The sequence below is a fragment of the Penicillium digitatum genome, chromosome 3 (assembly GCF_016767815.1).
Source record: "Penicillium digitatum chromosome 3, complete sequence".
NCBI classification, from domain to species: Eukaryota; Fungi; Ascomycota; class Eurotiomycetes; order Eurotiales; family Aspergillaceae; genus Penicillium; species Penicillium digitatum.
In genome coordinates, this window is record NC_089386.1 from 3,462,599 (window position 1) to 3,489,263 (window position 26,665).

The 26,665-nt window shown below is 47.3% G+C and overlaps 5 protein-coding genes across 5 annotated transcripts; 2 read left to right on the top strand and 3 right to left on the bottom strand.

Annotated features, from left to right (window-relative positions):
* Positions 1-2,116: 2,116 nt before the first annotated feature.
* Positions 2,117-6,675, top strand: Pdw03_8771 (ABC transporter, putative; the record flags this gene model as incomplete). The annotated part of the gene is made up of 4 exons (XM_066102058.1): positions 2,117-3,269; positions 3,334-4,016; positions 4,080-5,276; positions 5,359-6,675. 4 exons carry the CDS (start codon positions 2,117-2,119, stop codon positions 6,673-6,675), a joined length of 4,350 nt encoding a protein of 1,449 aa, XP_065957141.1.
* Positions 6,676-16,110: 9,435 nt separating this feature from the next.
* On the top strand, positions 16,111-19,640 carry Pdw03_8772 (Ras guanine-nucleotide exchange protein, putative; the record flags this gene model as incomplete). The annotated part of the gene is made up of 2 exons (XM_014682492.2): positions 16,111-16,515; positions 16,569-19,640. 2 exons carry the CDS (start codon positions 16,111-16,113, stop codon positions 19,638-19,640), a joined length of 3,477 nt encoding a protein of 1,158 aa, XP_014537978.2.
* Positions 19,641-20,514: 874 nt separating this feature from the next.
* Pdw03_8773 (Short chain oxidoreductase/dehydrogenase, putative) lies at positions 20,515-21,102 on the bottom strand (the record flags this gene model as incomplete). The annotated part of the gene is made up of 1 exon (XM_014682493.1): positions 20,515-21,102. One exon carries the CDS (start codon positions 21,100-21,102, stop codon positions 20,515-20,517), a length of 588 nt encoding a protein of 195 aa, XP_014537979.1.
* Positions 21,103-23,421: 2,319 nt separating this feature from the next.
* Pdw03_8774 (DNA mismatch repair protein) lies at positions 23,422-25,854 on the bottom strand (the record flags this gene model as incomplete). Its single annotated transcript, XM_014682495.2, has 1 exon — positions 23,422-25,854. The coding sequence occupies one exon, from the start codon at positions 25,852-25,854 to the stop codon at positions 23,422-23,424; it is 2,433 nt and encodes an 810-aa protein (XP_014537981.2).
* Positions 25,855-26,102: 248 nt separating this feature from the next.
* On the bottom strand, positions 26,103-26,387 carry Pdw03_8775 (DNA mismatch repair protein pms1; the record flags this gene model as incomplete). Its single annotated transcript, XM_014682496.1, has 1 exon — positions 26,103-26,387. The coding sequence occupies one exon, from the start codon at positions 26,385-26,387 to the stop codon at positions 26,103-26,105; it is 285 nt and encodes a 94-aa protein (XP_014537982.1).
* Positions 26,388-26,665: the final 278 nt, after the last annotated feature.

A 26,665-nucleotide genomic window follows, 5' to 3' on the forward strand; every position in this document is an offset into this window, starting at 1 on the left:
ACGCAAAATGATGCACTTGCAAACATCGAATCTCCTTCTCAATTTTGCCCGTCAGCCGTGGAATCCCCGAGCCAGGGAACAGTTTCTCCACAGCTTGCATTGGGCTCGGGAGAAGGTTTCGTCGGTTTTGAGTGGAACAGGGGATGTTGCTACCAGAGCCTAGAGCGGTAGGGTGGCAATGATTGTAGTGAGTTTCATGCTGGGGTGTCTTCGTGAATTGATTTACATAGTGTTGTTGGCTCCTGGTCAAAAATTGTAATCTGTGGTGCCTCCAATAAAAACCATGTCTACATCATAAACTGTCAATCTACATGCGCACATGAAGGGATCACTTACTACTATGTCTTGCTAGGTATATTGGCTAGCTTGTTGCTTGATACTCTTGGGTTGGATTAGAAGAAGAGAGAGTATATCCTTCCAACAACGTGTGTATCGCTGGGGTTAAACCCCTCCTGTCAGGGAGCTTCAAAAACTTGAAGCTAGCTCAGCCCGATGGCTTGAAGACACTCTCAGTGAACTTTTTCTTCGGCGTGAGTAATGTTAGGTACATCTGCAAGTTGGTAGCAAATTATAGATTAGTGCTGGCAATTGACGGATGAAAGACTTTTAAAACATAGCATAGGATGTGCCTCTCTTGTTGTAGATGCATATCATACACACCTTTTCAAAGATTCTGTGTTGGGTAGACGCTGTTCAATCAAGGGATACTGTTCAGCCCTTAAATGAATACACATCGGCAATAAAGGTTAACTCCTGAAAACTGGAAAAACAGAATAAACCGGTTCTGGCCGTTTGTCACTATCGAATTGGAAATCTTTATCTTTGTATGATAGGTCCAAAGTGACTGCATGTGAGTCTGGCCTCGATGATTCTTGCACCCATATGTACACTGCTGCCTGTGAAGCACCTCAGCTCGCAGCATAGTGTAAGACTAGGCAATACCATTGTGTGACCCCATTGTTCACCAAGCAAACTGATCACTCAGAGCTCACCGTTGTTCTGAGACTATCAAGGTATGATGTGATACCCTCGAAGTATAATGCAAGTCTTAAGGTGGGGTTGAAAGCCGAATAGACGGAGCGAGTACTGGATACTGAACAAGATGTCAAAGCGTTGGACCTTTTAATGCACGCAAGATATTGACAGACCCGCAATGGATCTAGGTAAGCAGTCGCAAATTGCCTAATTGAGAGCCAAGGCACATATTTCCTCATTGGGAAGACTCAAAGACCGGGCTAGAATGCGATTAGGTAAGACCCGGGTAGATCGGGATCGTCAAGAGACCCGATAGTCGGGATATATTACCCCGTGCAATCTTTACAGTTCCGGTGCCTCGGCATTGCTGAGTTGCTGGTCCATCTAGGGACTTTAACAGATCAATTCAGGGGAACTTGGACACTAACAAGGCGCTTTAATCTAGAAATATAACCTTTATCCGGAAATCCATGAACATAGATCCGCCAAATTGATTGTTTGATCGCCACCTTTGACGAACATTGTGTAGAATCTTGGAGCCCCTCGTGCATACAACATAGTATCACCAGAAATTCTCAGTTGATAGCAATCAATTTGGAAGCTCCATATAGAAGTGGGAACAATTGATTGCTAATACAATACGCATCATTAATCGAGGTATAACATCTACCGTAATTGGTTTGTGCAGTGATCTACAACATAAACAGTGAAGCCCTAAAAGCCTCATGTATCCAACACACTAGAAGTCGGAAGAATCGGACATCCATCCGGCTCTCAATGCTTATCCGCTGAATAGCTATTAGATAACTTGGTAATGGTTGATACGACTCAAGGCTTACCCAAAGTGGGTTTTGTTTTGAACTCGGCCTCTGTGCCGGGTTTGCCAGGTCTCTTTGGATCTTCATGAGCAGGAATAACAAACAAATTAAATATGCTTCAGCCAATAACAGGCCACTATACAATGCCAGCTTTCCGATCCCCTCCTAATCTTTCGGATATGGAGTCGGCACATATAAAAGACTCGCCCCTATGCAGAATCGTATAGGATAAATATGCTACCCTTCCCAGTTTGAATTAGAATTTGATTCTATAGTTTTTTTCGCTTTCTTGATCAATCTCCCCTCCTTCCAAGTCTCCTATTATGGAGCAGCATCCCGGCCCCGATGATGCCTCGCTGCACAGCGAGTACGGCACTGAGGACGAAGACAATAACCAGGATCTAGAAAATTCGCTTGTCCGCAAGCTCAACACCCACGATTTTACTAGCGTGGAGACCCTGCGTTCACCGCAAGTCAACATTCACGAAGCAAAGAGTGCCGAGACTCTGAATGTCGCTAATGCCGAGACTTCCCTACTCCCCAAGAAGGCTGCCGAGTGGAGCATGACACCGCAAGTGATTCGGAATGCAGAACGTGATGAAGCAGCAGGATTCAAGAGGCGGGAGCTAGGTGTTACATGGCAAAATCTAACCGTCGATGTCCTTGCTGCCGAAGCCGCCGTTAACGAAAACATGATCTCGCAATTCAACGTTCCTCAACTGATTAAAGATTTCCGCCGAAAGCCGCCCCTTAAATCGATCTTGTCAGACAGCCATGGATGCGTCAAACCCGGAGAAATGTTACTCGTGTTGGGCCGCCCTGGTTCAGGATGCACCACGCTACTCAAGATTCTATCCAATCGCCGCGAAGGTTATCACACCATCAATGGTGACGTGCGTTTCGGAAACATGACCCCCAAGGAAGCCGAAGGCTACAATGGCCAAATTGTGATGAACACGGAAGAAGAGCTGTTCTACCCCCGCTTGACAGTCGGCCAGACTATGGACTTCGCAGCCAGGCTCAAGGTTCCTTTCCATCTACCAGAAGGAGCTCAAAGTGTCGAAGAATACACAGCCGAGACGAAGGAGTTCCTTCTACAGTCTATGGGAATCGCGCATACGGCTGACACCAAGGTTGGAAACGAGTTTGTTCGAGGTGTATCCGGTGGTGAGCGGAAGCGAGTCTCTATCATCGAGTGTCTCGCGACTAGGGGATCTATTTACTCCTGGGATAACAGTACCCGCGGCTTAGATGCCAGTACTGCATTGGAGTGGGCCAAAGCCCTTCGTGCTATGACTGATATTCTCGGCCTTTCCACCATTGTGACCCTGTATCAAGCTGGAAATGGAATTTACAATCTCTTCGACAAGATCCTTGTCCTTGACGAGGGAAAGCAGATCTACTATGGCCCTGCAGCTGCAGCTAAGCCTTTTATGGAAGATCTAGGTTTCATGTATACAGACGGAGCAAACGTCGGTGAGTATTTCCTTCCTATATTTGACCAAAAAATGGCTGATGCAAACTGACAAAAATTCAATAGGCGATTTCCTGACTGGTTTGACAGTCCCAACAGAGCGGAAAATCAGACCCGGATTCGAAAACTCATTTCCCAGAAACGCTGATGCCATTTTGACCGAATACATCAAGTCCAGCACTTACCGCCGTATGGTCTCAACTTATGACTATCCCGACTCCGAACTCAGCCGTGAGCGCACAGCCGCATTCAAGGAATCTGTCGCGTGGGAAAAGTCCAAGCACTTGCCAAAGAGCAGTAGTCTGACTACCAGCTTTTGGGCTCAGCTAGTCGCATGCACCAAGAGACAATATCAGATTCTGTGGGGTGAAAAGTCAACCTTCATCACCAAACAGGTTCTGTCATGTGCGATGGCGTTGATCGCTGGCTCTTGCTTCTACGACTCGCCGGACACATCCGAGGGTCTCTTCACCAAAGGTGGTGCTGTCTTCTTTTCTTTGTTGTACAACTGCATCGTTGCCATGTCTGAGGTCACTGAATCTTTCAAGGGCCGTCCGGTTTTGATCAAACACAAGGACTTTGCTATGTACCACCCGGCTGCGTTTTGCCTGGCTCAGATAATGGCGGATTTTCCGGTTCTGTTGTTCCAGTGTTCTATCTTCTCGGTCGTGATCTATTGGATGTCAGGCCTGAAACATACTGCGGCTGCTTTCTTTACCTTCTGGATTATTTTGTTCACGACAATTCTGGTAAGCTGTCGTCTTCCATTCGATTCTGCCAGTTCGTAGACAGACTGACTCTTACATCCTTAGTGCATCACTGCTCTTTTTCGATTTATCGGGTCCGCTTTCAGTACCTTTGAAGCCGCGTCGAAGATCTCAGGAACTGCAGTCAAAGGCATTGTCATGTATGCTGGTTACATGATTCCCAAGCCTGAGATGAAGAACTGGTTTCTTGAGCTGTACTACACGAACCCCTTTGCTTATGCCTTCCAGGCTGCCTTGTCGAACGAGTTCCATGACCGCCATATCCCTTGCGTTGGTAAAAACCTGATACCAAGTGGCCCTGGCTACGAGAATGTTGGAGCCGAGAACCAAGCTTGTGCGGGTGTTGGTGGTGCCTTGCCAGGTGCAAACTATGTCACTGGCGATCAGTATCTTGCCTCACTTCACTACAAGCACTCTCAACTGTGGCGAAACTTCGGTGTCGTCTGGGGATGGTGGGGATTCTTCGCCATCCTGACGATTGTTTTCACATCCTACTGGAAATCAGGTGCTGGCTCTGGTGCTTCTCTTCTTATTCCCCGCGAGAAACTCAAGAACAGCCTCGCTGGCATCTCCGATGAAGAAGCACAACGTAATGAAAAGACTACTGCCCGCGAGACTATCGATGAGCCCGTCCAGGTTGACGATGAAAATCTCACCCGAAACACGTCGATATTTACTTGGAGAAACCTCACATACACTGTCCAAACCCCTACGGGCGATCGAGTGCTGTTGGATAACATTCATGGATGGGTCAAGCCCGGCATGCTAGGTGCACTCATGGGATCTTCTGGCGCAGGAAAAACGACCCTACTTGATGTGCTTGCTCAGCGTAAAACAGATGGTACTATCAAAGGCTCTATTATGGTTGATGGCCGTGAGCTCCCAGTGTCTTTCCAAAGAATGGCGGGGTACTGCGAACAACTGGATGTTCATGAGCCATTTGCAACCGTGAGAGAAGCATTAGAATTCTCTGCTCTCCTTCGCCAGTCTCGCAACATCTCTAAAGCGGATAAGCTCAAGTATGTTGACACTATCATTGACCTTCTCGAACTCCATGACCTAGCAGATACTCTGATTGGTACCGTTGGAAATGGTCTTAGTGTTGAGCAAAGAAAGCGCGTCACAATTGGCGTAGAACTGGTGTCTAAGCCTAGCATTCTGATCTTCTTGGACGAGCCCACTTCTGGGTTGGATGGACAATCGGCCTATAACACTGTCCGTTTCCTGCGCAAATTGGCCGATGTTGGTCAAGCGGTCCTGGCAAGTCTTCAGTTTCTCCAATTCAACAACTGCAAGATCATATTGCTAATACGTCACATTCTAGGTTACGATTCACCAGCCTTCAGCGCAGCTCTTTGCCCAATTCGACACTCTCCTTCTCCTTGCAAAGGGCGGAAAGACAGTTTACTTTGGAGACATTGGCGAGAATGCGGCCACCGTGAAGCAATACTTCGGCCAATACGGGGCCCAATGCCCTACCGAGGCTAACGCAGCTGAGTTTATGATTGACGTTGTTACTGGTGGTATCGAGGCTGTCAAGGACAAGGACTGGCATCAAATCTGGCTCGACTCCCCCGAGCAAACTCGCATGATTGCAGAACTGGATGGAATGATTGCAGACGCTGCTGCCAAACCCCCCGGTACAGTCGATGATGGATTCGAATTCTCTATGCCTATGTGGGAGCAGATCAAAATCGTCACTCAAAGAATGAATGTCGCGCTTTTCCGGAACACCAACTATATCAACAACAAGTTCTCCCTTCACATCATTTCCGCTGCACTCAATGGTTTCTCCTTTTGGCGCCCTGGTCCAAGTGTGACGGCTTTGAATCTGAAAATGTTCACAATCTTCAACTTTGTCTTTGTCGCTCCCGGTGTTATCAACCAGCTTCAACCTCTCTTTATCCAGCGCCGTGATATCTATGATACTCGCGAGAAGAAGTCGAAGATGTACTCGTGGGTTGCCTTTGTCACTGGATTGGTTGTTTCTGAGTTCCCATATCTCTGCATTTGTGCTGTTCTCTACTTTGCCTGTTGGTACTACCCCGTTTGGAGACTGCCTCATGCTTCGAACCGATCTGGCGCCACATTTTTCATGATGCTGATCTACGAGCTCATTTACACTGGCATTGGTCAATTCGTCGCTGCCTATTCGCCCAACCCGACATTCGCTGCGCTTGTGAACCCCCTGATCATCAGTACTCTTATCTTATTCTGTGGTGTCTTCGTCCCATACCTCCAGCTCAACGTGTTCTGGCGGTTCTGGATGTACTACCTTAACCCCTTTAACTACGTTGTCTCTGGTATGTTGACCTTTGGCATCTGGGGTGCCAAAGTCACATGCAATGAGGAAGAATTCGCTTTCTTCGAACCAGTCAACGGTACCACCTGCGTTGAGTACCTGTCGGATTACATGACCGGCACTGGCTCAGGTATCAATTTGATCAACCCCGATGCTACCTCGGCTTGCAAGGTCTGTCAATACACAGACGGAAGCGATTTCCTGAGAGGTCTCCATATCCAGAACTACACTACTGGATGGAGAGATATCGGTATCTCTGTCATCTTTGCAATCAGTGGATACGCTTTGGTATTCGGTCTCATGAAGCTGAGAACCAAGGCTTCGAAGAAGGCCGAATAGGTTGATCGTTTGTTCATCTTTTTCCTCCAAGCCTCTAATCTCCTCGGAATCCTGATTGGTTGAGTTTTTCCCTCTTCCATCTTTCCCCTGAAACCTTCTCCTCATTCTTCTTCTTCTTTTTATATTCCTTCCTTTCTTCGCCTTCGCATCACCAGTCCTTTGCCAAATGTGTCGTAAATTCACTTCTCAACCCGTCATTTATGGAGCTCTACACTGCGCCTATCTCCATTTCGTCTCGGTCTCATCATCGAGCAGTTTTCCATCCTGCAAAAATGTTATTAGCTAGAATTTAGATTTTAGAACATAGAGCATAGAGCATAGAAGAATACAAATTGTGCATTCTTGAACTTTTTCCAGTAGCCCCCATGAGATTAGGCTGTTGTAGCAACTGCGAAGATGAATACTTAAAACCTAGATACTCCAAAGACCTAAATGGAACTAATCAAAGCCATAGATCTATTCCCTCAGTAGTCATATAGATTTATACGACAAGATACACCATGTTCCTACTCTCCGAGTTAGCCGCCACAATTAATAATTGTTCTCCGTACTTTCTGATCCCTACCTGTATCCACAGTGTGATGAAATTGCATTGATACTCGGGCTAGCGGGCCGGCGCGCTGAGATGCGTCCACATCTATAGGTACTGGAGAACTTATCCGGGGGCCGAATTATGGTACCTCTCTCACCTTCCCGATCATGTATTCGAAAAGTGACAGCGAAATGAAAAGAAGTAAAAGCCCCCAGTACCGTCTTACGTCGGCGATTATCCCCAAAAGAAAATGGAAATATAATCCTCGGATGGAAATGACGCCGTCGACCCAGCGTCATGGGCCTTGAAAGACGGAACCGACCATTTGCCTCTCTGGACTCTCATGACTGATCGTTGCCTAACTCCCGCAAGCCGATACCGACAACATGAGACCTCCAATAGTTGAACTCCGTGAGTACGTAAGAATAGTTTACCACAGTCTTCCCGCGGGGCGAATAGGAGGCAGGAAGCCACAGCGCACATTTCCCGACGTGCACGATGCTGCACGTGGGTGGAAACTTGCCCCCGTCTGACAGAGTTGGATTCAGCACGGTGAAAAACTTGGGGCGCGAGTTGGTCTTCTGCAGAAACTCGGGTGAGCACTTGTTGATTTTATTTTATTTTTGTTTGGAATTTTTTGGGAAAAAAAGACGGCTTCTCCGAAACATCCCCCTTTTTGGGCGAAGAATTGGCTGGCATCGGCCGGGGTTTCTTTTCACATCTCGTGCATGCAAGCATGGGTATTACTGTATTGCCTAGGAAGAATTGCTGAACGCTCTGCAAATCTCCATTTGTGGGAAACCTGACCTCTTAGGTAGGGGGAGGCATTGAAAGATGGGTTGCGGGTAAGCCCCTCGAGTTTGTTGACGAGAGTGCAACACATGTTGCCATAAAAGTCATCGGAAAATTAACAGCGCGAACCATATTTTTTATCCCCGAATTCATACAGTAACCGACGTTGTTTCTCACCTCCGTGCTGTCAGGTATTCTAGCCAAGGAAAGATCAGCGGTGATAGTGGAGTGACATAGGGCGTATTTCTTGGTCATAAGAACAAAAAGCCAAAGCTCCGCCGTGAGCACTTCTCATGTAGATGCAGGGCTTGGAATCAGGCCACTTGATCGCGGATTCAGTGATCCACTGGTGCAGGTTCTTGACTTCAGACACGATTGTCAGTTTCGACTAAGCGGGATTGCTGGGACAACCAACACAGAATCATGTTGAGGCTCCGTGTGTATCTGAGTTGGGAGAGAAGCAAATGACAAGTGTTGCCGTAGAAGCCAGAAGGTGATTGGTTAGGCTTAAGCCTCAAGCCCGTGTCCCCACAGAATGACGCAGTACTGGGATCCATAACTGTTCATAAATTGCACCAGATAAAGAGACTCTTGTGCTATGTACTCCGTACTCCGTACTCCGTATGCGACATACAGAAGGCCACTTCGCACGGAGTACGGAATACGGAGAACGGAGAAGAATTCAGGTTATCTCGGAGACAGTGGAGTTGATACGATCGCGCATGAAGCCGATAATGTGGATGTTGTTTCATATCGTGGAGCTTCGAAAATGAGACCTTTTATTTTCCCAATATGCTTAATATATTAACTGAAGTCCAATACGGAGTACACAGTAATTAGCAAAGGGATAGAGATACTATTGGAAGTTCTGCCTTTCTAGAAAGAGTGCTGGCCACGTGACATAGGCACACCCCTATCCCAAGCACATGCTTTTTTTTTTTCTCGAGGCATCTCCAATAGTCTCCTGAAATCTCAATAATAGGAACAAAATTTCTATTCTTGATCCAGACTACCGAGAAAATTTTTACGGAATACTCTATACTCTGTATGAAAATATCCCTAACGCTATCAGGTGCCTCTCATGTCACCAGCGTAGACGCAAGGGTGATCACCTCTCTAAAGTTCCGTCTCGCACTATAATGATGATACGGTCAATCCAACACCTATCAGATCCCCCCTTTCATTTCGTCCCAGAGAAGATAGAGCGTGGGTCGGGATTCCGGCCCATGGGTCAACATCAACAATACCAGGGCCAGCAAAAGTATGGATCCCCTCAACGGCCGGTTACACGCGACACGCAAAGTTCCCAATAGTCTACCGTCTGCTCCCCTGTGAAAATAACAGGACCACCACGGTGGTGGGGGCTATCAATACTATGTTGTACAAGAGAAACTCTGTACGGAGTACGGAATACAACCATACCCATTACCAGGCGCATTCTTCCACCCTAGAAGCCAAGAAACTAGCCTGTGGGCCGCTTGTGTTCGAGTCGACGAGTCACCGGGGCTCTTCATTGATCGTTTGCTAGGCTGTCTTTCCGACAGGGCCCGCCTAGGTTTTTTTTTAGTCTCCCCACAGTCTCAAACCCCTGCTCACTGCACAACGGCCAGATTGGGGCGTTGACAGGATTGCCGTTAGTCCCGCATAACATTTCAAGCACGTGCAATGTTCAACAAAGAAATTGAAGAGCGGGGAATCTCATTGATTCTTGGAGTTGCGATCTCCGAAACCAGGGTGACCTTGAAACTGGCCTCCCAGTACGGAACACAACGTAGGTTGAACTCTACAGAAAACTCTGGGGCTGTGGCACAGCCGCCCCTGCTCCTCCAAATTTTAAGGAGACGTTGAACTATTGATTTTAAAAGCAGAACGGAGACGACAGCACCCAGCTTTAGGTTTTCAATTGATTAATACCGTCAATGAGTGGTCTCAGTTATACTTCATTAAGTGGATTTATGACCACATGGTGCATTCAAGCTCCACGAGCAGACTTGATCCCCCAACCCCTGAATGAGCCTCCACTAACACAACCCGAGTCATTGTCCCTGGAACCGAAACCCCACCCACAAGCACACTAAATTTCCTTCCAACCTGGTTACGCCAAAAAAAAAAAAAAAAAAAAACACAAAGTGAAAAAGGCTGCTGGCTAATTTCGGACAAAGCTCCATCTCACTGATCGAATCTGGACTCTCTGGACCCGATTATCAGCCGTCCCAATTTACATCTCAGATCACAGACACAGAAGTAACAAAGAAATGTATCGTCTGTGGCGGCCTTACCCCGGTTAATTTTCATCTACGATACGGCTTCCATCTCCAAATCCGAGGATTTGGCCGGTGTGTTCGCGGTGCCGCTCACTCGATGCCTCTGACAGCTTGGCAGGTAACATAAGCTATCATGTACAACATGTTGGTGGCGTCGGGGATGTAAAATAGGGAAAGTAGAGGCGCAGACTAGCCCCTAAATCTGGAACACAGTACGGAGTACCGTCTGGACCGTTGCGCGGAAATGTGCTAGCTAATCCGCCAGCCGTGCGCGTCCGGCGCCGCCTTCTGGTGGCTTTCTACTCCGTAGACAGCTCGCAACGGCCGTCCCGGGATAGTGTACGGAGTAGGGTTTGGAGGATTCGAGGAGTTTCTTTCCTCGGGGATTGCCCCTTAAGGTGTAAAGAACTGTGGAGCATGAGTGGAGATGTGTGTGTGTGTGTGGCTTCTATCTTTCTTTGTTGATTGCCTTCGCATCGCCCCGTCGGCGACCGTTACTGGGTCGTTCTCTTTCATGCGTCAGTCTAAGTGGGCTTTGGTATTGAATCGAAGATTTGAAAACTTGCGCTGTATGTATCGTTGACCGTTACCATCTACCAAATTACATACATGGTCCGGTATCCGGTACTCACTCTCAGGGTACCTTCTACCGCTAACTAGATCCATGTAGCTACTAACCTATTTATCGATTCTAGGATTTTGGAAGACGACTTTCCAGGATGATCCTCGGTTTTTTGAACTGTTTCTTTTTGTGACAAATATTCAATTGTAGACAACTCGGAGTACGGAGTCCCTGCTCTCAGTCCACCGCCTCTCTACTGCTTTAGTTGCTGAGCTTGCATTATGCACCTGTGCAAAGTATATTATATGTACCTAATATTTGCTTTGCTTTTTTTTGGTTTTGCTTGTCAATATCATAAACTTTTGGATGGCATGGATAACCCCTGTTACTACCTACATGGGTCCCACGGTTCAGTCTTTTCGTTCCCAGGAGCTTGCGGTAAATTCAATCTCCAAAATTGAGAGATCGGGTTATTTACACCCATGCGTTCAGTGTTACTATGTTGTATTCATACGGAGTATTCTAACTTAATATATTTGACTAGAATCATCTTCAACAAAACCTTAAACCTGGTGTGTAGATTAAGAGGAGAGTATAATTTAATCGACGGTTAGCATGTGATGTACACCAAGAAGGTGGTGTTCGAATATACTCTACCGCACAAAGTAATCTTCGGATTTCAATAAATGTTACATTAAGTATGTGGCTTGTGTAACAGCATGATTACAAGATCGCAATTGCAGGGTAAAAAAAAAAACTATCACAAAGAAACAGGCCGCTCTCTCGGCCATCAGGAACCTTGGAAATCTCGGTGAGAAAGCATAGTCTAGAACTTCAACGAGAAAGATAGGAGACTTGCCTGCATTATCAAATCACATTAAACATGACAGACCGACTTTATTGAGATCACAACCAAAGTCCAAGCTTTGAAGCGTGATCTTGCAGTCGGATGCAGGTACCTACGCTACCTATGCATCAAACTGCGGTGATCAGCCTCAGCCGCTCACCACATCTCAACAATTAAGCCCCCAAGGTGATACAACATCAACTTGACTAACAGGCCTGATAGCCAAATTTTGGACTTTCGGAATGCGCCCACCTCGCATGCTGGTAGTACGAGTTTCTACTGCCAAATGTTAAAACTCTATTGTATGGACATATCTTTCGTGTAGCCGAGCAATGTGATATAGACGATCTCAAGGTCTCAATAGGTTGTAATCTAATAGTATTTCGACATGGCCGTTACTATGTGCCTGTGAATATATATACAGGTGGGACAGAAGAGACCGAACAGGAGGTTACTCGATGACTCAAAGTCACGTCCAATAGAGGCTCATTCTACAGGATGGATGTGCGTAGGTCCTGGCCCGTTGCCTTGACTGCATGTCATAGACATCGCTATTGGGCACGTTCCACTGACTCTCGGATACCAACGTGGGCATTGCAAGACAACGACTCAGATCTCGCACGCTTCCTTAATTTTGCATCTGCAATTACCCCCACGAGGCTAACTAAGATACAGTACGACTTGCATAATTGTAAGATTGGTGTCTTGCTCATCCTACCCCACGAGTGAGCCATTTCTCTCCTACGTGCGAGGAGTACGAGGAGACTAGCCTATGTCGCACGCAGAGAGATCTCCTCCGGAGGAAATATCAACCGATGGATAATCCTCCCAAGTCATCAAAAATGGGACCAACATAACACCAAAACATACCATTTGTCTCATCGGAGAAATCATTGCTGATCCAGACTGCCCTAGAGCCTCGACCTAGCAAAAGCTCCTACCTAAAGCGGTCGCCTGGATGTGGGTCAGGCTCCTCAACCTCGGAGAACATGTTGACCAGATGAGACTAGAGGTGACAATACCATGCTTTCCTGACGATCTCTCATCAACCAGACGGGTCCTGCAGCGCAATGGCTATACCTGTACAAAGTCCTTGGGAGAAAAACTCGTGCATGCCCCACAGCTTGGGCACGAGTTTGCCGGGACGTGATGTGCTCGTGGGCAATGCAGCTCACTGACGAAAACATGGAAGGCTAAGCGAATGACAGAAGAGTAATATAAGCTAATGAGCTACATAAATATGTATGGAGTGGGGGTAAGTTAGTTCATGCTGTCTGTAACATCGATGCACGATGAGACAAGCAAACAAGTCTTGAGACCCGCGCGGGTCCATCAATTGTATCACAATAGTTTTACTGTGCGACTGGTTTTTTTTTTTTACTAACGGTGTAGTTCTTTGGAGAGTTCGGAGTAAGAGACAAGAAATTCTAAATTTGAGTTATTTCAATGTCCTAAGGAGTCTCTACACGCGACCGTAAAAAAAGCAGATCGCACCAGAGATGGGATGAGACTTGGTCTAAGCACCCCTCTCTTACCATGGGTCGAACCAGACTCCGGCACGGACATTCCACCCATTGCAGGTATGGCCCGCAAATCGTATTTTGCGATTGCCCCTGATGTGATGACATCGAGGGGACTTGCATCGCCCTAGTATACTAGCCATCGATTGGACTCCACAAGGGTGACATCGGAGTGTTTGTTTTTGTTCAAGCTGCCAACACCGTTCAGTAGCTCTAATTGGCTGGGTCGGCTTGATAGCATCACTGATATACAAGAGTCAAAAATTAACCATCTGGTCATCAGGTACTAACAGTTGTATGCTTCCCTGAGGAGGCAAAGATTCCAGAACATGTGACGACTGACCAATGCATGCCTGGAAGAAATAAGTTTGCGTATTGCACATTGCAATGTCGACTGGCGACTTCAGAATCACCGAGTCCACGTAGCCTCGCGAAACTGTTGGTCGAGCTGTGGGACGTGCGACGCAGCTGTGAAAGAACTACGGAGTACGGAGTACATAGCATGGATATGATCAATGTTCAATTTTGGGACTTTCGTCCTTGATCCATGATTGAGCATAGTTGTCCAATCGTTTCAATGAGAACGCGTTGATTAAATATTAAATATGTATTAATGTGTTCCACCTCAAAAGATTCACCAAAAAATGCCGAAGTTCACTTCAAATCGAGGGGCAATATACGGAGTACACTCTGTTGTCAGTCAACCAAAGTACATTAGAATTTTTATCCGGCAAGGTACTCCCATATCTCCTCCCCTCACATCTATTATTATTCCAGGTCTTAGACAAGAGCGGGTCTGCATAATTTCCCCGTCGCGTCATGTAGCTTGAATCTCGCTATTATTAAGTATTCCTCACTATACAAGGTGCGCAAGTATTGGGTGTCTTTGCAATAGTCTTCGGCTTTTTCACAACTTGCTACCGCTTGCGTCTGTGGATCCTATTTGCCAATTGCGAACCTGTTTTTCTTGATCATTGCCCCATGTGTGGGGGGGAAGATGGAGGGGGATCTCAGGTACATACAGGCTGGTCTGGATGTCAATGGCGACCGGGGGTCTGGACAAGGGGGTTAGCAGGGATTAGAGATTTGAAAAAAAAAAAAAAAAAAAATTTCTGCGAGGTACGGATTACCGAGGGATAAGTACTATATTTGCATTAAGAAAAAATGAAACCACAACGGCCAAATTTATTAAAAGACTTTTGGCCGCTGTCACTTTAGGGGCCGGTCGCTGCGCTGTCGATCCCATCCCGGAGAGATATTGACAGGCGAAACAGGCCCCCTTCCCTCACATTTCATGATTGATCGAGTCCCCCTGCAGGCTCAGCAACATAGCACACGGTCAAAGCATTAAGACATTATGACATGGGCTGACTTTTAACGCCACAGGATTTATTTTGTTGTGGCGATATGATTGGTCTTAGGTGGGCGTGGCTTTTAATTCTAAACACATAAGACTGGAGAATTGAGAGCGTCTGAACAGTTTAGTCTCGAATGTAGTACGTTCGGCAGATGCAAGGTGGATAGTGCAGACTAGGCGTGGGACGGAGTACATGTGAGAGACGTATCTTTTAGCGTGATAGTTGCTGTCAAAGGTACTTTGTGACTCGGTACCATAAGCAGGTGCCGAAGGCCTAATGTTTTTCAAAGTACCGGAGTAGGCAGGCCAAATTCTCGGGGAAAGGAGGGTTCCCTTTTTAATGTTTCCCTTAATTTTTCCCTTCTTTTCCAAAGTCGCTTTTCGAGTGCTCTCCATCTTTGATTGCGCTGATGCGAACAAAAGACAGAAAGAGTTTACCTTGAAATTGAAGGACTTGTAGGACTGGAGGGTTGAGGACCCCCCCCCAAAAAAAAAAAAAAAAAAAGAGAAAATCCCAAAGTGAAAAGTGAAAAACCCAAAATTAAAGAATTAGAAATACAACATACGTCTCGTACTTGTGGTATGATACCCGTCACATCATATCATCGGAGTACATTACCTCTCCATACCGGCCCATTACCAGTGGAGCGTGGATCGTCCCGATCGAGTCCCAGAAGATTCAAGGTGAACTTCCAGAGAGCTATTAGTCCACTTAATTCCCTCTCTTCCCCTCCCCTTTTGCTTCAAAGCTCTTCACTTTTTACTTTGTATTGTTGCCGGTGGCAATCTTATTTGCTATCCTTAGCTATACCGTTCATTCTTTTCCATTATATCCCTTTCGCCCTTGCGTTACCTTAATTGGGAATCTCTCGTCCAGTTTGGATTTGCGATTATCCCACCTTGCTGCAAGTGCACTTGCCCTCATCTCCCTTTAATAGGCGTTTGCATTGTTTGTTCTGTGACCCCGTTCATCCCTTGGTATCGGGACCTCATTGCGACTCGTCATCCCTCCGGGGCTTGGAATATTCCGGACTCCTTGAAAGGAAATCTGTTTGGACCTGTTTATAGTGTGTTTTTGATTACTTGTTAATATTGTTTTCTGTGTTTGTATGTCTTCAAAGTTCCTAAATCCTTCCCCTCTCCTGGCATTCCAAGCCTTCAACCTCCTTGGGCGCATTCCCAACATTCAATCCCTATACTTTATACTATCCTTGAGCGCCCAATTGACCTAGATTGTGTAGGATCAACCCCAGCCTCTGGCGATCCGATTCCTCCCCTCCACCCTTGATTATCAAACGCCACTTGCCTTCGAACCCTGTGTTTTCTCTGTTCGACATCATCGAACGATGTCCATTGCAACTATCGAATAAACGCCATCGGTCAGTGACCTAAGAGGCTCGGAGAAGAAATTATTCAGTTGCGGAACCGATAAGGGATCGAATCAATGAAGCCACTTATCCCCCCGTTAAAGGTCTCGAAATCCAATTCGAACTTATCCGAGTCAACCTACGACGCCAAATCTATACAGAATCGATTCCGCTCCGCCTGGAATACATCAGAGATGACCCCTCCATTAACACCACACGATACCCAGAACCCAAACATGGGTCAATCGGAAACCCCGAGGCCTGTCTTTCACAACTATCTGCGTGCTTTTTACCCTTTCCGCCCGGCCGGCAATGTCTCTCCGTCGACCGTGACACTCCCTCTGGACCAGGGAGACATCATCTTGGTACACTCCGTTCACACTAATGGCTGGGCCGATGGTACATTGTTAGAGTCCGGGAATCGAGGCTGGCTGCCCACGAATTACTGCGAGGCATACGACCAACTGCCTATGCGTCCTCTGTTAAAGGCCTTGACTGATTTCTGGGATGTCATTCGAGGAGGATGTGGATCATCACTGAAAGATTTTGGAAACCAAGACTTGATGAGAGGCCCTATCGCTGGTGTTCGGTTTCTACTGGTAAGTACGAGCGAGAACCGAGAAAACAACAACAGCGCTTATCATTTCGGCAGGAAAAATCAGAATGTCTTACTCGAGAGTCTTCCCTGATAAGGAGATTCGATGGACTGCGCAGAATTCGGAAGGCTTTGCTATCTGATCTGTCTTCGCTGGTGAAAACTGCGAAGAAGTTCCAAGAAGTTGCCAACGGGGTCCCGTCGGAAGATGAGGTGGAGGCCATTTTAGATGAGATGCTTCTCAAGGCTTTCAAGATTGTTACCCGAGGAGTTCGATTTCTTGACGTGTGGAACGAGGAAGTGGGTCTGAGCAGGACCATCGCGGAAATGGATGGACCCGGCGAGAGCCTAGGCCAATACAGCCTACCGCTGACTCCAGCATCCGCGAATTTCAATTTGGGCGAGAATGATGGGCCTGATCGATCTGAGTCAAGAATGCTGGAATCGCGAATGGAATCGCGAATGGAATCGCGAATGGAATCACGAATGGAATCACGAACGGAATCAAGAACGGAATCACGAACGGAATCACGAACGGAATCACGAATGGAGTCGCGGCAGATGAGGCATAGCCGTATGAACATGAGTCGGTCATCAATGCGCACTGAGATTTTTGATAATAGACCGGTCTCCGTGGCTACAAAACGGGTCTCTATATCCCACCGCATGTCAATCTCTGGTCCTTCAACAGCTATCAGTGCCCAGAATCTGGCATCTGAACGCCTAGGAACGACTTACGATGCGTTCCTCGGCGTGCTTGGCTCGTTCCTCGGCTTGCACATGCAATCCCGCTCCTCGACAGAGCTGGTTGTCACTACCCAGCAAGCTGTCCAGTCGTGCAGGCAGTTACTAAATGTTGTTGAGGTAGTGTGTGAGCATGAGACGCATCGCAGCGTATTCCTCGAACAGGCACGAGAGTCAATGTATGAGAGGCTATCCGAGCTTGTTCACGCTGCACGCGACGTGTTCCGCCCCGCAGACCTGCCAGACGATGATATTGTGCTTATGCCAGACCAGGGGAAACGCCTTGTGGATGCTGCAACTGACTGTGTACGAGCCGCTGGAAACTGTTTGGCGAAGGCTCGCCTAGTGCTTGAGCAAATAGGTGATCTCGAGCTTGACCCTGGAGAGTCCGAAGAGAGAAGACAGGAGTTGTCTGGCATTGTCTCTTCACAAGATGAGACGGAGACTCCTGTAGAACAGGAGCGAAAGCCGTCACTCCGCCTTCCCCCACCCCCTCTTCGGATTCCTAGCACCGCATGCTCTCCCGCAACACCTGCTCTCACTGACGCGACAACACCTTCATCCTTCCAGTCTCATCTCACAAACTCTCCCGCCAACACCAACGCTCTTTCCTCTCTACCTAACTCTGCCATCCTCCCCACCCACCTCGAGAACATATCTTCCTTCTCCACCGACAGTAGCTATTGTGAAAGCCATCCCAAGTCTGATGTAAGTGAATCATTTGGCCGTGGTGTCACCAGCACTGGTAGCAGCTTCACATACAACAGTCACACACGTGACTCGGAAATGAGTGGTGTCTCGCAGACCTCGACTCGGGCTACGTCACCTGATATTGGTGGTAGCTTACAGGGGAGCTTCACGGTTCACTCACTGAAGGAAAGTATGAGCTACTCGACCCTCGCGGAAGAAAACGAGGAGACCGAGGCCAACATCCTGGAAAGGACTTACGCACATGAACTCATCTACAAGGAAGGTTCAGTGATGGGCGGCAGTCTCCGTGCTCTTATTGAGAAGCTGACCGCTCACCAATCCACGCCCGATGCCATGTTTGTCTCAACGTTCTACCTCACCTTCCGTCTTTTTGCCACGCCTCTTGAGTTTGCAGAGGCCCTTGCCGAACGCTTCGAGTACATCGGTGACACACCCCACGCCGCTGGGCCTGTCCGCCTCCGTGTGTACAACATCTTTAAGGGCTGGCTCGAGTCCCACTGGCGCCATGATCGTGACAACATAGCCCTGGATTTCATTGTCAACTTCGCAAACACACGACTTGTGGTTGATCTGCCCACTGCTGGTAAGCGGTTGCTTGAATTGGCCAGCAAGGTGTCTGCAGTTGGTGGCCCACTTGTGCCTCGCTTAGTTTCCTCCATGGGCAAGACCAACACTTCCATTGCCCAATACATCCACCCTGATACCCCTCTACCTCCTGTAGTCCTTGGCAAAAAGGAACAGAGCTTGCTCAAGCAATGGAAGAACGGGGAAGGTTCAATAACTGTTCTTGACTTCGACCCACTTGAACTCGCCCGTCAGCTCACCATCAAGGAGTCCCGCATTTTCTGCTCGATTCTTCCCGAGGAACTATTGGACACAGAATGGACCAAAAAGACCGGCTCGTTGGCTGTGAATGTTCGCGCCATGTCAACTCTGTCGACTGATCTTGCCCACCTCGTTGCTGACTCTATTTTGTATCTCGAGGAGCCCAAGAAGCGTGCCGCAACTATCAAGCACTGGGTCAAGATTGCCAACAAATGTCTGGAGCTAAACAACTACGACACCCTCATGGCAATAATCTGCTCATTGAATTCCTCCATGATCTCTCGACTGAAGAAAACCTGGGACGTCGTATCACAGAAGACAAAGACTGCCCTCGAGCAGCTCCGTGGCATCGTGGATGTATCTCGCAACTACGCAGTACTTCGTCAGCGCCTTCAGAACCATGTTCCACCTTGCCTTCCGTTCGTCGGTACTTATCTGACAGACCTCACCTTTGTCGACCACGGCAACCAATCCCTCCGTACCCTCTACACCGATGACAGCGAAATGGCTGTCATCAACTTCGACAAGCACATGAAGACGGCTCGTATTATCAGCGAGCTCCAACGGTTCCAGATTCCCTACCGTTTAACGGAAGTTCCGGAGCTACAGGCCTGGATGCAAAACGAGCTCGTGCGCGTGCGCTCGAACGGCGAAACAACCGCGCAAACCTTCTACCGCCGCTCTCTGGTTCTCGAGCCCCGAGAGCTCTCCCGCAGTGGAAACACCTTTCAGTCCCAGTCCTCCCAGTCTGAGTCCGTTCCCTCCAGGCTCGACAATGCCAAGGACATGTTCGACTTCCTCTCATGGACGAACCAGTCCAAAACGAAATCCGTCACCACACACGGATAAAGCTCTCTCTTTTACACCGTCACCTATACCATTCTTCACCCCCTAATGACTAATGACCTCTTCTCATTCCCAATTTACTCTTTTTCAACTGACACCATCCTCACCATTCATTATTCTACTATGCATACTTGCATCATCTGTCTCCAACCCCCTTTTTTTTGCTATCTGTGAATATCCCATCATTATTCTTCCACCTATTTACCTGTTGTTATTCTTGGGCGGTACTTGTGTCTTTTTTTTTGCAGTTTCTCTTTCGAGAATGTATCATTTGAAAAGCGGTTATGTATGGAACGGGGCCAGGGACTACCCAAAAGGAGTTTACCAAAGGCCTTGCTCTGTTTATGTGATTTGTTCAATTTCTTCTTGTCTGGTCTGTTCTTATTTCGGCTGGGAACGGGGAAACAAGGACAGGGGCACTGGAAAAAGGATTGTTACCGATCAACTGGGCGGTTCCTATACCCTCTAGACAATTTTTTTTTTTGCCTCACGGCTTCTGTACAGGAGCATCAATTAAAATCTGCGTGAAATGCAAAATCCTCTTTGATCTCAATTGTTTCTTCTCCAACCATCGTAATTGTCACTCTTTTGGGGCCTAAACCAGTGGGTTTTCTCGTGAGTGAAACACGCTTGAGGGAACTCTAGGTGACCGAATTAAGAACTTCCGATGCCTTTCTGGCTTGAAATTTCTGCCTGAATACTGATGTCTGCATCTCCACAACAGCTTGAATCCTACCCTCCACTTGTTGTAAGACCAATGCCAACAAGTTAGCTAAAAGACCAACTTACCAGCGATAGCCCACCATTAACAGCTACTAACTGACCAGTAACCCAGCGTGAAGTATCCGAAACCAAAAGCGCAAGAACAGGAATCAAGTCAACCTTCAACGTCCCCAAACTTCTCCCCAAGACAAACTCGACCATCCATGCAAACATCATGGCCCACAACACTCTCCGCCTCAAGATTCTCACGATAGCCATCAATCATGGGTGTCCAAACAGCCGGTAGGACCGCATCAACACGAATCCCATACTTCCCCCACTCACGCGCCACAGCCCCTGTAACGCTCTGCACGGCACCCTTCGAAGCAGCGCAGTGAGCCAGAAGAGGCAGCGGCTCTGACGCAAAATCAGACCCGAAGTTCAGAATCGTGCCGCCCTGAATCTTGAGATAGGGGAAGACAGCCTGGTTCACGAAGATCGTTCCCTTGACATTGACATCTAGCATATAATCCAGCTCGCTGTCGGCGATGGTCTCGGCTGCATCTCGATGAATGTGACCCGCTGCGTGGACTAAACTGTCCAATCTACCAAGGAAGCGGACTGCGGCTTCCACGACGGCATTACACTCGGATCTGACTGTTACATCGAGGTGTTGATATTGGATTTTTGAGTTGGGGTTTTGGCCGGAGATTTCAGATGCCACGCTTTGGCCGATGGTGTCTTGTATGTCACATATCACCATGTGCACACCGTGCGCAGCAAGGACTTCGGCGGTTGCTTTGCCGATTCCGGAGGCGCATCCTGTGACCAGGACGCGTTTTCTGGTGACGGAAGGGGATTATATGGCAAGCTGTTTCCTCTACAGGGCAGTCGCCGTGGGGGGTTTTGGGATACGTTTGGGATAGGGACTATTGTGGATGATGGAGATGCTTCTTTCGGTTGTTGGTTTTGGATTGCTTCTATCTAGCGCCTTTTCCAGGCTCGATGTCACCTGTTCTGTGTGGATTAAGACGATGTTGATTCTGGCTGGGTTGTACACCCCGAGTCAAGTGCTGAGATTCGTAGAGTGAAATTTTCATCGGAGAGGCAACGACGAAGGAATACAGCCATTCTTGCTGGGAGCACAGAAGCCTTGTGTTTTGGGAATTCCAGGAACAAACGAGTCGAGTTACACACTGATGTGGATGTCAATTTTCACTCAGAGGCGAATATGAGTGGCATATAATGAAAGAGTTTAGGTTGAGATGTCTTCTCTAAAACAAATGTGGTCTAGGAACAAAATGCTTCGGGATTTACACATTTCTTCTATGAGTAGAAGGTTTGGTGCAAGGAAATGCTACACAACAACTAAGCCCAATACAATGATGAGATCGGTTTAAACTCTTGCTATCGTTGTGTTAGGGCTGAATTTTGTGCCACCTAATAGCTTCCCCTGTGGACCTAGATCCGGAGATGGACGTACAAGAATGAGAATTCCACTTTACCCATTGCCTTGTGGTATCATAAAATGATGAAAAGCATCAATGGCTGTTAATTCAAAATCATCATAATTTCTATATGTCGCTATTGATCCCAGCCTATTCGTTGTATTCTCAAAATACAGACTTTGTCCCACCGAAAACCCGAGCTGAGGGTACCCTAGGGGACTCAATTCTGTCAATGGCAGAAATTCGGGAGATTTAACATTCAGCTACATTTATAAGCCTAACTGGGAAGCCAGATCAAAGACACGGCAGCAAATAGATGAATAGCCTCGGTAGAGATATTTTCATCTGGGGAATTCAGAAAAAAAGAGAGACAGCGTACAATCATGCATAAGAAAGGAACGACTACAATACCGCAACTTTGGAGCCGAGCCCATAGTTATCATTCGTTGTGGGATCCTTTTGCCAAACACCACCAGTTAAACAGGCAAAGGGGACAAGTGCACCACAAAAGAGGAGTGAATTCTTGACAAGTGACCTACTTAGAGAATGTTTCAGAGTTCTCAACCAATTTAATGTTCAATGGCTATAAAAATGTGGTCTTGCACTATTTAAGCCATTTTTTCCGCCTATGCTCTAGCTACAAACCCGAAGAGGCGGGCAACATCTTCAGAAAGGACGGCTCAAAAGAAATCTAAAAAAAGACCACCAACGCATCACAAGACCGCATAAGCGGCTTACGATTCTTGTATCGGATGCATGAAGTGCTCGGGTCTAGTGTTTGCTTGTGTTATCATTAGTTTCCTGTTTGTAGGATGCTATACTAGACTATACATCTCATGCATCTAGGTTTGTAGGGTGTTTAATAACTTGATCATCTTCGTATCGTACAATTAAAAGTTACTCTCCAAGGCTGCGTAAGCCCGTCGCAGTGTCATTCCAAATCTCCGTCTGTTATTTCTACTTTTCTTAGTGGCTGGCTGATCCTTGCATGAACTCTTCTGACAGCCTAGCAGAGTTGACTCTTTGGAGGATTTTCTTCAAAATCAACAACATAGACTCATGCAAAAGATAAATCTAAAGGACCTCAATCGGGAATTAAAAAGCGCCCCTTAATTGTACATTTCAACTGGCAGACCGTTGCCATTGGATTGAAGCATTTGAAAAATGCGACTGCCTATATTCTGTAAGCACCAAACTTATGCAAGCCCAGGACAATTTGAAATTTGTCAACGTTCTGTACGATCTATCTGGTTGATGCGTTTTAATGCAAGAATATGAAATCCATTTTCGAGCTGCATCTCGCTAAATGTGACCACATCACATCTAGACTTGACGTAAAACCTCACGACATTGTTCATTTCAATGACAGTTTGTTTATGTATTGAAAATATACGATGTATTCTGTATGTCAGTATGAGGTGGAGGGGAAATGTGACCTGTCACGACGTATGAAACCTGCGAAACCGGTTTGGGCACTCATGTCAGAGGCCAGTGTGGACGGCAGGGATTTCATGGAATTTGATTTTAGAGTCTGGACTTACATTGTAAGGAAGTTATGCCGAAGCAAGTGGAAATCGATGTCCCATCACCGAGATGTCTAGACGTCGAATGTAGGAGCCTTGAAACTAAGACAACTATATTACATAACGTGCTCTAAAAGCCTCCATAAAATCTAAGCCAACGCCGTCATTATCATCATAGGCGGATACTCTGGTATCGAAGTCTAGCGGCAATGAAACAGCAGTTTCAGAGAGGGGTCGTAAATCAAGTATGGGGACCATTGAAGGGCGGCCATGAGCGCATTGAAACGGGAAGACACAACGGGCCAGCCTGGAGACCAAGGCCTGGCACTCTTCAATATTCAGCGGATCATTGAACATGATAGCAGTTCGACAGGCGCGGGAGTTGAGAAGGTCTACAATGCCTTGAGGGCATCCATTCATCTGTTGAACCCATGAGCGCGAGGCGGATGATGTTGAGGCTCCTTTGTGTGCCACATCATCACTGCCTGACAGTTCGAGATCCTGGTCCGCATCTTCGGGTTGAAATGTTTTCTTCGAGTGGAACGGCTTTCTGCCATCTTCCTCATTTGACCAGATCTCACGCCTCATCAAGTCAATCAACACGTGAGGCTCGAGCCGACAGCGTTCGGCTATTAGGGCAGGAAGAGTATACACGGTGATCAAATCAGTAGAGTTGGTCTTGGCATGTGTCATGTACTCAATACCCCAGTCTGAGAAGAGACTCGTATATTTTTGAAAGAGAACACCTTCCGTCGATGAGATTTCGAATAACAAAGAACCGACTTGGACAGTTCGCACTCGACCACCCGACTCCAAATTTTCACCTTGGCCGGCAGGGAGGAACATCTCCCTAAGCAACAGTTCAATTCGACATCGCTCATCAGCCGCGTGCTGATCAATTAAGAGCAGAACATCGTTTGTTGTTCTATCCCAATTGAGAAAGACGGGAGCCGTCTGGACTTTAGCCAGGATGAACTTTTTGTCCACCTGTGCTATCACCTCGGCAGTCTCAAGCGCACAGCGTTGAAGTTTTCCTCGATATTTGGCGACCTGCGCTGTACCAAGCGGTCCAGCGCCCTTGAAGCAGTTGTGCGAAGAAGTAGCTGTATTCTGCTGACCCGCGGATGCCGCGCCTAGATTTGATATTGGCATTTCTGTACGACTAAAGGAAGGATTGTCCCATGCTCCCAGCAGGTTTTCTATCCAGAGATTTTGCATTGGATGCTTGGACGAGGCATCGAGACAATCTGTGGGAGAAAGCTGGGTAGCCAATGACTTCCGAGAATTCATCGTTTGGCCAGTTCGAGGGTTGATCATATAGGCCAACTTGGTGTGTGGATCGATCCAGGTCATCATCTTGTCTGATGGTGAGTTGCCAGTCAGATCCTCCGTTCTGGCCCTGCCCTCATCAGAGACACTCTTATTCGGGGGATTTGGAAGAATTGTGCGCATATGGCCATCACTTCGGCGGGTTGGCCTATGTTTAGGGAGAATCGGCAATGAACTCTCACCCCGCACTATGTCAGGAGCCACATTTGAACGCCGAGGCAGTCGATGAGTCGGAGAATTCGCTTTGAGATCCTTAGCAGTTTTTACCCTGGACCAGTTAGCGAGGCTTTGGCCAGAGTTCACAGACTGGGCTCTTGGGAATGACGGAATTTTCAGATAACCGCTAAACGCTTCTTCGGTGCTTGAAAGCGACCGACCTTGTTGAAGGGGCCCACGGAAACTGCTAGCTACATCGGAGAATTCCGAACGGATACTTTGGTTTTGCTCTGATGACCTAATCTGCTTTTTGCTGCTACGAGGGCGGAGATTGTGTTGCTTCAAAAATTCATGAACCATGGCCCCTAGCACATCAACTATACGTTGAACGGACTTGGCCGATTCTGGGAGATGCTCAGATCCATCATTATCCAATCGTACGATAGCGGTTGTGCCAATGCAGATGTAAAACATTGGCCACTTGTTGACTGACTTTGCCCAGCTTCGAGTGCTTGCGTTGCTTGGGGCATCAAGTTGATTCACTGAAGATGCAGGACGTGTAACAGAGTTTCTTCCAGACGGAGCTCCAGCATTACTGAAATCTGATAAACCAAATAGCCGGTTCACTTCATCGTACAGAACATTCGAGCAATTGCGCGATAGCATAGGCTCTTTCCCCAAAGAAATGAACTGAACTTTCCGAGTTGGACTGGGCTTGAGAGAGATTGCTCCATAAATTATGATGTCAGAGACTGATGCTGAAATTTCATGCCAATCATCGAAGCTTCGGGGTGTGATCAGCCCAGATTGTGTGAGAATTAGCCCGATACGTTTAAGATCAAACTCCCGAGCATGAGCGATGCATGCTTCGAATATAGATGTAATGCCAAGACGAATGGACATCCGCCTTTTTTTTTCCACATCGAGGACGACTAGTTTCGAAAATTGAGGATTGGCCAGAAGGAGAAACACCAAGGAGTTCCTCAAATGGTCCCACTCTCGTTCTAGCTCGTCCGGTCGCTGAAGAGTGAGAGCTCGATTCTTGACACGAACTGGCATGTTCCCAAAAAGGTCATTGACGGTCACAGAAGTGCCATGACTGGCAGAGCGAAGCACCTGATGTGGCGGTGCGGGGGTTAGCCGAGCCACGGGCGTCGAATGATGAAAAATGATTGAGTTTGTGCATTGATGACGAACATGACGAGAAGTCACAGTAAGCAGAGATAATGAGGCCAGAGATGCCAGGAATAATCCCCGATGGCCATACACGCCATTCAGCTTGAATTTGGATGTATCTGTTGCACACATTAGCCAGCACGCATTACAAGCTGAAGGTCGAGAGACATGCGGTGAGGCTTGCCCAGCCCTCCTGTAGCTTCAAACTCGACCGGAAGAATTCCATCGCCATCATCTTCAACTACACAACCACCACGTTTGAAATCAACGGTGATAAAGACGGTATGTGCATTGGCATCCAAAGAATTTTTGACTAGCTCCAAAATGACACCATTCAGATGCACAATGGATGTAGACGATTTAATCTTTGCAATCACCTCTGAAGGTAGCGCTCGTATTATTGACTGAGGAGGCATTGACGCAGTTGTTTGTATTCACCATGGCATTACGCCATTCAAAGCAAGAAGAAAGACCCCAAAAATGGATTTAAAGAACACGATTGTAAAACGCATCTCAATCATGATCATCGAACATTTTGCTGCTAGAGGCACCACAATATGTATCAATCAATGATTCACAAAAGAATAGAATGTCAAGGATGTTGACAGTACGTCAAATAGAAGTCAAGAGGCAACATGAAGGCAGGCACATGACGTGCACGGATAAACTGTCTCCCCGCCCGCTGCCCCGTCTG